The sequence below is a fragment of the Xiphophorus hellerii genome, chromosome 11 (assembly GCF_003331165.1).
Source record: "Xiphophorus hellerii strain 12219 chromosome 11, Xiphophorus_hellerii-4.1, whole genome shotgun sequence".
Taxonomy (NCBI): Eukaryota; Metazoa; Chordata; class Actinopteri; order Cyprinodontiformes; family Poeciliidae; genus Xiphophorus; species Xiphophorus hellerii.
Genome location: NC_045682.1, coordinates 5,561,305 through 5,575,177, shown reverse-complemented (window position 1 = coordinate 5,575,177; position 13,873 = coordinate 5,561,305). Strand labels below are relative to the sequence as shown.

The 13,873-nt window shown below is 41.2% G+C and overlaps 1 protein-coding gene across 1 annotated transcript in view; it reads left to right on the top strand.

Annotated features, from left to right (window-relative positions):
• The first annotated feature begins 1,954 nt into the window (after positions 1–1,954).
• The window catches only part of tecta (tectorin alpha), a 36,494-nt gene continuing 24,575 nt past the window's right edge, over positions 1,955–13,873 (top strand). Inside the window, exons 1-7 of the mRNA XM_032575493.1 lie at positions 1,955–6,949; positions 11,113–11,177; positions 11,612–11,751; positions 11,829–12,116; positions 12,875–13,012; positions 13,087–13,252; positions 13,408–13,820. Coding sequence (XP_032431384.1) covers positions 11,114–11,177; positions 11,612–11,751; positions 11,829–12,116; positions 12,875–13,012; positions 13,087–13,252; positions 13,408–13,820 — 1,209 coding nt within the window. The 5' untranslated portion in view covers positions 1,955–6,949; position 11,113. The remainder of the gene's footprint in view (positions 6,950–11,112; positions 11,178–11,611; positions 11,752–11,828; positions 12,117–12,874; positions 13,013–13,086; positions 13,253–13,407; positions 13,821–13,873) is intronic.

Here is a 13,873-nt window from a genome sequence, read left to right as displayed (position 1 = left end):
TCGATGTAGGAGGGCCAGAAGAACAGGAGGTGTGAATGCTAATCCAACTCTGGTCCTCCGAACCTCAGTCTGGGTTCGGCTGAACTCTTGTTCGGTTTGAATTCATATAAGACCGCCAAGCGGACCGGAGACCGCTCCAAAAAGCAGGAAGTGGACCACAGCGCAGGGCATTGTGGGTAAGTACAACCAAAACAATCGCGTTAGCCTAGCGCTAGCGGGAGAAATGTCTCGTGGTCTTTAGCCAAAGGCTAAAGAGAAATGCTACCACCGCTAAAAACTGACACCGCTCCATTTCTGTTTCGATTTGGTGATGAATTAAGTTGAGCTCAGTGTCTGCAGAGGTTTCCACAGCAGCTGAAAATGGGACAAATGTTGCAATTTAGAACCGAGTCTGCCGGACTGTCAGGTCAGAAAACACCCAACTGTACTTCAATTAGAAGTTTAAATCTTATACATTTTTCAGCGAGACATTGTTCTGTTGCACTAAAAGTAACTTCATTTTTAGGATTTCTTTTTAAATAAATAATAAAGCTTAATGAAGTATTTATTCTTATTATTTTTGCGTTGCTTTTCCAGGCAACAAACTTTTCTTTTTATCTGTGTATAAAAAAAACCTTTTTTTTTTCCTTAGAACCTGGGTGTCCCCACACTAAGAAAAATAGGAACGAGAATGGACCAGAAAAGGTATTTTCCTGATAAAAAATACTTTTTGAGTACAGAAGCTTATTTATTTTCTGTGTGTGTGTGAGAGAGAGTGTATGTCAAAGTAAATTATAATTTAAATTATAATTTTTAGTATAACTTTTGGGAACTCTGCCCACCTTGTTGGGTAAATAAATATACAGCTCCTTATTTTATTTGACTGAAAAAGCAAAAACGTCGGAGGGAAAGCCTGTCCTTTAAAAAAAAGGAGACCTGTCCCTCTGCTTTCGGTGCTTACAGCCAGGATCTGCTGAGATAACCATCTGGGTCCCAGAGTGTTTGCTTCCATGTTTGGTGGACCGTTCCAACATGTCGGCTGAAAGACGGCCACGGAGCGGACACACCGGACACGCAGCGCTCTGATTCGCAGGCCCGATGCTCGGCCAAGGAGGAGATGTAACGCTGCAGACCTTCTCTCTTTCTGACAGGGGGTTCGTGCCATATGCGCCGTGGGTGTCGCGTTTCTGGGGCATTCCTCCTTCTCTAATCCCGTATGGGATTCATGTGCCACCCGCTCCCGTTTATCCTGAGCATGGCTTCCTCTAAAGGATGCGAGGTTGTTTGTAGACCTGGAGTCCTACAAAAATACTCTGCAGATGCCGATTTTCCAGTCAGGAGCATTGATCTCAACAATGAGCTTTTTTTTTAAATTATTTGCATTCCCCAAGCACCTAACGCCAGCATAGGGCTGGCCCTAAATGCCATGACATTTATTTGGTGGACCGGCCGAAACCGATACATTCGTCCTTTAAGCATGAAAGAGTACTCCCTTCAAAATTAACTCTTAGTTTTTGTTTAGTCTCAAAGGAAAAGTAAAAATTTGATCGTAATCTAAAAGTTATGCTGATGAATCATATTGCCTTTGCCTTTGTTTTTTAGAGCACACTGCAAAAAGAAAAAAATCTTACCAAGTATTTTTGGTCTAGTTTCTACTGTAAATATTTTAGTACTCTTGACATAAGACAAAACTAACATACAAGTAAATTTTCAAGATATAGGAGCTTGTTGTAAATCAATGGAAAGTATAAGTTCCACTGGCAGATTATTTCACTTACAATGTAGGAAAATTATCTTAAGCAACTTTTAATCAACATTCAATAATTATTTACTTAAAACAAGCTCCTATATCTTCCCGAAAAGCAACTTGGATGTTAGTTTTGTCTTATTTTGAGTGTGCTGAGATATTTGCACCAGAAATTGGACAAAAATACTTGGTAAGATTTTTTTGGTAAGAAACAGTGTGAGTGAGTGTGTGTACTGACCCAAACTGTTTTTGCAGTGTGAACATTTTGTATTCTTGAAAGCATCTTCCAGTTCGGCTCCCCAACAGAAGATGAGTCTATTTTATTATTGGTTAAATGTAAACATGGATACGTTATGGATACGTCAAGATAATGGATTCCCAAATCTCTTTACAATTCCCCCAAAAATATAGAACCAGAGAGATCCGATCACCTATTGGTGATCAAATTTACTTTCTAAAATGACATAATAAATAATACTTACACAACACCTACACTTTTTGTGGTGAGATGGCTAAACGTCCTCACTTTTCATGTAGTTTTGCTCAAACTGCATTTCTGTGGCGCTTTTGTGCCACCAAAGTAAGTGTGCAGTGAAACTGATGTGAGCACATACAGTATATCTATGTAAACAAACAATAATTTGTGGTGTTGAACATTTATATCTCACACATGCTCTCCGCTAGTCTTCCAGCTAGTTATGTTTGGAACACCGAGAAGGCCAGAAATGCCTGAAATTTCATGTTTTTTTTGATGCCAGGTGACTTGTGAATATAAATAACCACAACTTAAAGCATATGTAAATGAATCACACCTCCAGCAAATGACAAACTGTTTTCGCCCAATCAGTCTTTTCCTTGGATGAAGAAGAACCAATCACAATTAACAAGTCAAAAATACGCCAGGAAGTGACAAAAACAAAACAAAACTATAGGATTTAAGAAAAAAAAAAACTCAATAGAATATAAGATACTCAAATTTTGTAGCCTAATACATAATTCTCATGTGATGTCACACTTCCGTAAACTCTGTAACTGTCAGCCATCTTGGTAGGCAGTTGCTGTGACAACAATAAACAAGCCACAAGATTAGATTTAGCTCATATAGGTACATTATAACTACTTGAGTACTCTACCCAATGTGTAATGCTAACATAAATATCACTGATATTTACTGCAATGTTTACTGCCCTACTAGCAAAATTTGCTTAACTAATGTAGCTTTTATCTGCTAGCTAAGACAGTTTTAAATCTTGCTACCCCACTGCTTAAAAGTCACTCTGGTTCCTGTTTACTCAACATCAATGTGAGCTTGTTCATGTCTGATGCTGATTTTTCTTAATGCATGTTGGAATAAAGGTCCAGTTGCATCTGTTGGTTGCTCTTGGCACCTTGTTGTATAAACTTGTTGTGCAGATGGTTCTCGAATCAAGCTCAGAATTGCCTCATTGATTCATGGAGTGAGAGTGGGGGGGGGGCCTGAACGGCGCTTATTGTCCGCTGAGACGAAGGAGTCATTTAGGTAGAAAGGTTTGGGTTACTGGAAGGAGGTCCATCGTTGTGAATGGAAAGAAGAAGAGGAGGGCGAGGTCGAGCCAGAGGCAGGGCACAGGGAGCTGAATCAGAGCGGCCCACTCCACAGATTGGGTGACCACTGAACAGAGCTTGGTGGATACGCAGCCTGCGACCTTTCTCCTGAAGGTCAGGCTTGATGGATTCAGGACTTTTGATGCTGGATACTCGCATCCAGTTCTCACACGGTCCTTCTGTATGACAAGATTTCACATTGAGAAAGACTCTTTTCTGACAACTCCAACAAAGAAAGCAGAATGATTAAAACTCTTTACACATTACATTCAGGACTAAATATGGATTAGCCTGATAATAAACATGCAGAACTGAGACTTAGTTAGTAGAGGCCTTTTGGGAATTGACAACGTTTAGTGCAAACAATTTGAAATGTACTCAGTTTGTGAAGACAGACAAGAAAGAGATCTCTAATGTTGTAGGCCAGCTTCTGTCCTGCGACTCATGATTTACGTTCACATAGCAGATCTCGATGCTCAGTCACTGATCAAATGTGACCGCAGTTGTTCTGTTAAAATTGTTTACAACCTTAAAGCGACCTGCAGCGCTGAAGAAGAACGTAGCTGTCCCCCCAGCAGCGCTGAGTTCACAGCAGTAAAGATGGCCGCCTCAGCTCTCTGTTTTCTGGAGTAAAGATGGCTGCCATCTCTGGGTGGATTTGAAAGTTGTTGAGAGCCGATAGCCTGGTCACCAGGCAGACCCAGATGATAAACAAAAAACCCAGCTAACAGCAACGGAGCATTGACTCCAGCTTCTGACCCGGTTCTGTTTGGATGTGAAGTCGAACCAGGAGTGGTGGGGTTGGGACGTGATGCGTTCACTGACTCAGTCTGCTTCCATTACTTCATTATTATAATTTTCAGACGTTGTCTGGATTCTCTGCTGCTGAATTATGATGCACGTCTGAGGTTAGTGATGAAAGTCGGATAAAATGCGACATGTCCGCTCAGACTCAAGAAGCTTTGAAAACATTCGGATACGTATCTGAATTTGTGCCACATATGGAAGTGGAACAAATCAGGGAACTTTGGTGGCATGAAGAGATTAGATTTGGGCCTTTCAGACTACCATGAAGAAGTTGGATTTGGTCGCATTGGGCTGCTGTGGGAACGCAGCCTTAAGGTTCCCATACTCGGCCGTACTGTGGGTATTCTGTTAGCCTCCCGGATTTCACCATAGAGGGTTGAGATTTCATAGTAAAGTGTACTGATTGCCCACATTTCTTGTGACAGCTTCTTTCATTTCCCACAATCCAAATGGATGCTAGCTAGTTTGAGCTAGTAGCCCCGTTTCTTCTTAAACTGTCAGGCAGCCCAGCGGCCGCTGGGCGTCCTTGCGGCTCGTTGCGCAGACTCTCAACGACACTGATGAGCAGATTACAGTGTGACACAGAGTGAACGGTCATAATAAATGACCTTAGTTCGCCTTAGTATTTTGGGGTCCTTTAGAAACATTGCTGGTTAATGACCAGGGATGACTTGCCAAGGAGGTAATTCTACTTTTTGATTCAGGTGCGTTGGAGGAGGGATTTCCAGACGTTCGAGGGACGGAGTTGCTGAGCCGTTTTGTAGACTATGTGAAGAATGGTAAATCCTCAGAATTAGCGGCTTCATTGACGTAAAATACAGAGAAAAGAAATCTGATTATTTTCTGTCCTTAACAAACAGAAGCTAAGTTTTGCCTCCATTCCTTCACTGTTTGTCTCATTTCCCCCTCCTACCATTCAGGCCCACTAGGTCATTGTAAACATCCTTCCTCATCCATCTTCGCTTTCGCAGGTCGGGTGGAAGTGGGCGACTATTTACACAAGAAGAAAGCTGCCTCTGCAGAGTCTTTCTGCTGCTTAATGCGACCTGGGTCGGCCCTCAGCGCCGGAGCTTTTCACACGTCTTGCTCCTTACCTCTCCAGTTACTCCACTGTCCTCCTGCAACAAAGAACCAACTGACTGCGCTGTCCTTCCCAGACCCCTTCAGCGCAGATCCACCAGAGATTTCTCTGAGCTATCGTTCCAGCATCTATGTAAATGAAGTGTCTTGTAAACGAGGCTGTTCCTAATTAAGAAAGGGGCTAGTCAGAGTGTCCAAAGCAGCTCATGTTAATGATGTAACCCTAGCTGTCGTAGCACTTAGAAAGGACAGTTTCAGGCTGTGTGTGATCCTGGGTTTTGTGTTACCTCGGTGACCGGAGGACTTCAGCGGCGACCCACACTTGTTCAATTCAACGTCCATTTTCACTAAACAACATCAACCAGCAGGATGCAGTCACTTAGCGCCATCCTGTTGGCCAAGCAGGAAGTTAGAGGCTCACGGCATCCAGACGTTAAAGCTGCAGTTTGTAACTTTTATAAAAAAATATGTTTTTATATTTGTTCAAACTGTCCTTCTATCGTGACAGTATGTTATGAGCCAGATAGTTTATGAAAAGATTGATCTCCACCTCTTCCCTGAGCTGCTACTGCTGTCTGAAGAAATGCACAAAAAACAACCAATCAGAGCCGGGAGGAGGGTCTTAGCGCTGTCAATCAACCTCATGTGCTCGCTGTTAAATGTGGTAATGGCGAAGAAACAACTTATCGTTACAAGAAAGCCATGCTAACTAGCCTTAGCATTCCAAAACATACAAACAGAAAAAAACAAATGCAACAGAGAAGCAAAGCAAATGAACCGGTTCTGTTCTGTGGATGAACTGAACCACACAGTGATGGATGAACACAGGACAGACGGAGTAGCCAGCCTTTCTTGAACCCTGAGGTTGTCAACTTGACTGACGTAACTAATAATTTGTTAAATTTTCTTTTAAAATAAAAATCTAAAAAGTGTGGTGCAGCACCTTTAACACTGATTCTGGCCTCAGAGGTTCTTTAGAGAACAAATGCACGCCACACTTTTCAGATTTGTAAAAGTTGTAACAGGTGATTTTCCTTTCTGCTCTGCCACAGAGAAGCACTTTGACGTTTGTGGTTGGATCGTGACAAAATGAAGGGGTGTGAATACTTTCTGTTTCCTGTTTGTGATGGCGAGTGAATTTCGTTCGAATGTCATCATTCCAAGAGTGATAAAAGCCTCAGTGTTTCCTCAGTTTCTCTCATTTTATCACGGTTTGGATCCTGACGGGAAGGATTGCTTTCATTCCACCTGAGAAGAGACTCTTTGTACAAAAACATTCCTGTTCTCCCTCATTTAAAACATTTCTATCATTCCCTTTTATTTCTGCGTTCCCAGAATGCTGACCTCCCCTCTGCTCTTCTCACACCTTGCTCTGTTTCCACTCCCACTCTTCCTCAGACTCCCCCCATTGCCCTGATCTCAGATTAAGTTGAACACTGCTCATGTTTGCACCTGTTTCCTTCGGCTCCATTCAGTTTCTAGCGGAAACTCTCAATTTTTTACGTTTTGCTCCTGAAGTTTGAAGTTGTGCCAAGCTGCTGGATTGTTGTTTGGTTTGCTGGTGTGGAGAGAAGACTTTCTATCACCTCTATCGGGACGTCCAGCTGCTCCGCATTCCTCCCATCACCTCCACTGCCTCCATCACAACCATCACTGGTTCCCAGCTGGATGGGACCCTGCTGCTGCTGCTGCTGCTGTGGAAATCTAAAGGTTGGACCTGGGAGGTGCTAGATGTTCATCCTCTGAAAGCAGGTGAGTCTTCTTCCTCTCATTATGTCTTTAATCTGTTTAAAATCGGTAAACAGCTTTTATTTACAGAGCTGGGCATTTATTTTCATACTGATTTTTACCGATTTTTTATTCTTGCTTAAAAAATGACAGACAACAGAAAACAATTTCAGAAAGTGTTTTTCATGTCAATCATCCCTTCTGTGAGTTGTACGATTGTGGCCAGGCTACTAAAATGTCTAAGAATGAGAATTAACAGAATCAAATTTTAGCAGAAAAAAATGTCCTAAAATTACGAGAAAAATTTTGTTTTACTGAGAGAAAAGCTTTTAAAGTTATTAAGTTCTGTTATGAGCATCGCAGTCGTAGATTCAGTCGTTGCATCGTTTTAAATTTCTGCTACTGATAGTAATTTGATACTGATGTGTTAAAAATGAAGGGAAACTTAACAAGATGATCATCATTCCTTGTTTTAATTTATGGTGATTTTTGTGTTGGAGTTCTCATAAAGTTATTACTTCATTCTCCTAATATTATGACTTTATCCTGGTAACATTTACGCTTTATTTTTGTGTTATTTTGACTTTATTGTCAGACGACTATATTCTTGTGATTTTATGACTGTATTCTCATATTATTTTGACTTTATTTTTGTAATTAAACTCTCAGTCTGGGGCTAAAACTTCATCGTAGACTTGTCCTGAATTCACAGTCCAATTAAATAGAAGCTGTAAAACTTTACTGTGAAACAAGATGGCCGCCCCTCACTCCGAAATATGGAAACCCAACAATTGCACTGGTTGAAAAAAAATAATTAAATCTTCAAAAACCAAAAATCTGATTAATCAATACAATCGATTTTTAGTGAAGTCCTGCTTTTGCTCTTGGAATTGCATGCTAATGTTGTTTTTATTTATTATCTGGAGAGTTCAGATTTCCAATCGAAAACAGAGGCGTCCAAATTTTCACCGAGTCAGTCAAGTTGAAAGTGATTGAGGGTCACAAACTGTAGCTTTGTTTATGATTTTATTTGAAAAAACTGATAGTTTATTTTTTAATTTTTTTGCAAAATGTTTTCACTCTAGCTTGAACAAACGTAAACAAAATGTAATATTTTGATAAAGCAAAGAAGTCTGATTCCTGTAAAAAAAAAAAAAAAAAGGGGTTCAGGGGGCGAGTTTCAAATCTGCAAACATCCTAAATGTCGACTGTTTTCCACCATTTTTGTCTGGATTTTATTCTCAGCAAAATAAATGGAAAATCATCTTGCTCTTGAGTAAAAAACACTGTGACTATGTAATTTAACTAATGCAGAAAATAAGTACTTAGTCTCATACCTTCCACTTTTAGAGGGTTTTAAATTGACTTTACTTTGTAAAAAAAGCTCTGTAAAATCATTTTCTTTGGCTAACTTGAGCTGGAAAACCAAGCTTGTGCCATTAAGGTTTTTTGTCACAGCAGTCAGGGGCCTCATTCTGGCACCCTTAGTCTGGAGGAATCTGCTTATTTGATGCCAAAAGAGTCCAATATGCAGCCTTTCAGATAAAACTGTCTTTTATTTTAAATATTTTGCTTTACTTAGATGAGATGGCGAGGCGAAGCGATGATGTTTCTGTTGATGTGTGATGAGAGGCCGATGACATCACAGCAGATCTCTATCAGCAGAGCGCACTAACTCTGGCACACCTGAGCACAATTTAACAATCAGTCTGCAGAGATTAGCTACAGACAGGAGTGATCAGAACGATATGGAGAAAATCATGTCAAACAGATGCATTTATTCAGTTTAGTTTAGTTACATAGAGCCAATTCACAACAAATGTCATTTTGAGCTTATTTTCAAAAGGTTCTGGTTCTACTGGCAGATTTTTTTAAAAATGTGAAACTGGAACTGGTACTTTTTTGTCAATATTCAAGAATTACTGATTTAAGCCTGGCTGAAAAGTTACTTATGAGTTAGTTTTGACATATTTCAAATGTACTAAAACGTTTCAAAAGTACTTTTTTCTTCTTGCCTAACTTGCTGCGTTTCCATTACAAATATTCTGCTAATGTTGAAAAAGCACAATTTTGTAATTGTTTTGTTTCATTTGAATAAGAAACACAATTAAAAAGTCACACGTGAATAAATTTGTTCACACAATAAGTAAAAACATAATCCTCCAACTGTTGTGTTCTTCTTTGTGGTTTCCACCAGCGGCAACATACAGTTGTTCATGTGACTCATGTTATGTGAGAAAAAATGTTTGCATTGCAGTTTTGCACAATAAACCAACTTTGATACGGCCAAAAATCCACTTCATCCCAGTAAATTTATTTTTAAAATGTTAACTTGTGCTATTTTATGCTCAATAGAAAAGCAGCTGCAGCCAGGTGGTTCCTGACTGCACCAAGAACCACTGAAGGGAACGACACAAACATTTCTGAAGAAGATACTGAGAGCAACTTCCTTCTTCACAAAATGCAAACAAAATCAGATTTTAGCAGTTGGAGGATTTATGTTTTGTCACTGGATAAAGACTACGAGCCATTTCTCCCTCTAGCGCTAGACTAACCAGTTTAATTTGGTTGTAATTACCCAGACGGAGTATTATAGGACCAGAGTTTGACTAGTGTTAAAACCTCCCCCAAGCGAACCGGACTTTCCAGGCAAACGGACTGGAACTGGACTAAAGCGGACTAAATATGGCTGGTGGGATGCAGCTTAAATAACCGTAGTTCTATGTAAGCAGCCACGTAGCGCAATAGTAACAGTAGATTAAGGACTTCTCCCTAAGCAGCAGCGCAGTTAATTTTTTTTAATTTTAACGCATTAAAATTTTGAACATAATTGATCAAATTTTTTTTCTGGCCGGAACGTTTGTGTTTATGTTTCTGGTACATCCATAAATCTGATGCGCAAGCGACATCTGCTAACATGAGCGATGGACGACGATGAATCTGCTTCTTTTTACCACTGGGCGTAAATTTCTGATTCTGGCTGCTGGAAAATACTATTGTTTTGTTCAAGTTGTGCTAAAAGGAGCTAGCCCATCAGCGAAGCTATTTCAAGCCTAAAATAGCATCTCAATGCTAAACAAGCTGCAGCAGCACAGACGCTAATGCTAATGTCAGCGTCCACAGTCCACATTTCTAAAGACGTTCCATGAATGATCAGGAGTTTCTTTGCATCAGTTTGATGGTTGAAGAACCTTAAGAACTGATTAAAACTATAAATATCTTTGTTGTTGAACCCATATATCTATATATTTAATAAGTTAGCAGCAAAAAAGATAATTGAATTGAAAATGTTGCTTATTTTGTTGATATATGGTTTGATTAAAATGGGATAAATAAATTACACACCTCCAGCTAACTAAATCAAAACTTTTAAGCGCATCCCATCACTAGACGGAAGGCATCAGAGATGAATGAAGTACTGAGTCAACCGTAAAGGGACCAACCTTAAAGGTTGGTCCCTTTTGAAACCGTTTCAGCAGACTTCCCAGTGAGGCAGAACGACCCGTAATGTTTGCTGTGGTCCACCGGTCCATTACCGACATTACATGCAGCACCTTTAGGAGTTTGATCACAGGAGTTTAAAGCTTCGTATATGGTGACAGCAAAATCTGCCAAGTTGGCTGTGCATCCGGCTTTACCAATGGGAAACTTGCCAAGCCTGACACTGAACAGTCCCAGCAGATCACTGCGAGGTCCTTGGCACCTGAAACCTTCTCACTTAAAGCCATTAGTGCCCCTGTGTTTACACTCTTGTTCCTAGCCAACACAGCATGGATGGATCCCAAACAGAGGTAGTAATGAGGTCCTGAGCCGCTTCACAGCTCCGGGCCGGATTCCGCAGCTGCCGGGAACCCGGGTGCACAGAGGACCCCAGGTCTACCAATGTTGGCTCACATGAGACCCAAGGCAAATGTGATCCTTGGACATTGTTCCGAGATGCATAATGGGGCCTTTTGAGAAAGCCTCATGGGAGACCTGGGAGCCTGATCTTAAAGAAGCAACGTGGCGCTGGTTGGATGGTTCCCCCTCCTCTCCGCTTTGTTAAATGCTCTGGTTTATGAGAAGATGTCCTATGACTCACATCTCCCCACATTTCCATTAGCTTTGAGGGAAAGGCAACACCGATTAAGTAACATGACTTCAATATAATCTCTCTCCTCATCTCCCTTTTTCTTTCCTTATTTTAGGATGGTCAGACGTTGCTGTCCACTCACGCTGCTCCAACTCTTAAGCGTTTTTGCACAAACCAGAGGTACTGACCTGTCCTAAATATTGCAATAAAACAAAGTTTCTTATGCTGCTTAGTAAACTCTACAGAAACACAATGTCATAGTTTCTTGTGCAAATATCTTAGTACACTTGAAATAACGGAAAATTAAGTTTATGAGCTAAGATATAAAAGCTCTTTTAAAGTCAATAATTCCTCAAAATTGATAAAAAACTACTAGTTCCACTGATAGGAAAAATGTGTTGTTAGAAGTAAAATAATTTGTCATAGTCAATATTATGGAAGTATTGGCTTAAAACAAGCTCCTACATCTTGCTAAAAAGCTACTTTTAAGTTAGTTTTGTCTTATTTCAAGTTTACTAAGGTATTTGCACTAGAAACTAGACCAAGAATACTTGGTAAGTCTTTACATTTTTGCAGTAAAGGTGATATAAACTTTTTATTTATACTCTTTCCAGCTCTTACTCAGGATCTTTTGTACCCATATGGACCGGCTCATCGGGATCTTGAAACTCCGAAGATGGATGACGGGAGTTCAGTTGAAATTCCTTTGCTCATTCCCTTCATTTTCTTCAACGCCCCCTACCGTTCCATCTATGTAAGCCCTCCATCTGAAATCCACTCGTCTCCTCACGTACGACACTCAGTTAGGATAACTTCCCGTTCTTTTTGCAGGTCAACAACAACGGCGTGATCTCCTTCAACGTTCAGGTTAGCCAGTTCACGCCTGAGGCTTTCCCTCTGAGCGACAGCAGGTCTTTCATTGCTCCGCTATGGGCAGATGTGCACAACGGCATCCGTGGAGATGTCTACTACAGAGAGACCACCGATCCCGTACTGCTGGAGAGGGCGACGCAGGATGTCCGCAGGCACTTCAAAAACATGCCCAGCTTCACAGCCACCTGGGTCTTTATGGCAACGTGGCACCAGGTCACCTTCTACGGAGGGAGCCAGACCACGCCGGTACACTCAACTATGATTTGGTCATTTATTGTAGCATATCGAAATTACATAAAATATATACTGAAGACAGCTGAGGCATGCATGTAGCGACAGTGGAGAGAAAAATCTCCCTTTTAACTGGAAGAAAACTCCAGCAGAACCAGAGCCAGGCTCAGTAGCAGCAACCATCCGAAGGAGAGTCTGAGGAGAATACTGAACGGTCCTTTCTGACAATATTCCAGAGATGAAATAAGGAATTCTTTGAAACTTGTTTAATATGTAATTTAAATGATATATCCTTTATTTTTACTAAGTTCAAGTGATTGACTAAGCAGGTTTTTATTCAGAGGTTCTGGTCCCATAACAACAACTTCTGTCTTGTCAGAATTCAAAAGGAGAATCTTTATATTCATCAAGGCTTTAATGTCCTCAAGACATGCCTGTAGTTTACCGAATGGATTGGATTCATTTGGGTTTTATGGGTCGGTACAGCTAAGTATCATCAGCATAGTGATGGAAATATATCCCATGTGGCCTGATGATTTTTCCAAGCATATGCATCATATGAAATGGTCCAAGCACAGAGCCTTGTGGACTTCACAGGTAACCCTAGAGCGTGATGATTTATTATTTGCATGAACAAACTTCAGTCTGTTGCACAGATAAGATGTAAAACAGCCCTTCTACTGTGATTTTCACTGTTTATCCCACTGCAAAGTACCATCACCTTCTGCTCTCTAATTTCTTTATTTTTAAAATATTTCTCATTGAATTGGCAGGTGAACACTTTCCAGACTGTACTGATCTCAGATGGCGCAGCTTTCTTCAGCATGTTCAACTACGGGGAAATTACATGGAGCACAGGAACGGCCAGCGGGGGAGATCCTCTGACGGGACTCGGTGGAACGACGGCTCAGGTATTCTACGAAGATCGTCCGATTAGTCCAGAAACGACGTCATCAACATGGCTGACACCTTTCCAAACTTTCAGGCAGGTTTTAATGGAGGCGATATCGGTCACTTCTTCAACCTACCGGGATCCCGGTCAAACGATGTGGTGAACATCGAACAGACGACCAACGTAAATATTCCTGGACGCTGGTTTTTCCGTGTTGACACCGAACTGATAGATCCTGCCAACGGCTGCAGCTACAACGGTAAGTCTGAACCTCAAACGCGTGTCTGTTGTTACTTTAGTCTTGACATCACTGAGAGTTTTTTCCTGCTGATCTGTAGTGAGCCTAAATCTTTGAAGAATCTTCACACATGAAATCTCACATTTCTTGTGTGATTTGTGCTTCACCTTTTTCAGGACGGTATTACAGACGAGGGGAGATCTTTTGGATGTCTGACCAGTGCTCCCAGCGCTGCCGATGTCTTGACATAAATAACGAGGTTCAGTGCCTGGAGGCCCCATGTGGACAGTTTGAGAACTGCGAGCAGCAGGATGGGGCCTTTTACTGCCAGCCTACGCGCACCAGCACCTGCGTGGTATTTGGAGACCCTCACTATCACACCTTTGATGGCTTCCTCTACCACTTCCAAGGCACCTGCTCCTACCTGCTGGCCCGGCCGTGCTGGGAGATAGTAGGACTGCCCTTCTTCAGCGTGGAGGCCAAAAACGAAAATCGCGGCGTTACCACGGTGTCCTGGTTACGAGACGTGACGGTGGAGGTCTACGGCCATAGAGTGATGATACCTAAAAGCAGTTTGGGAAATGTCCAGGTGAGAAAAACAGTGCAGTGACAGTGTTTTTGAAAGATTTTTTATGCCTATTT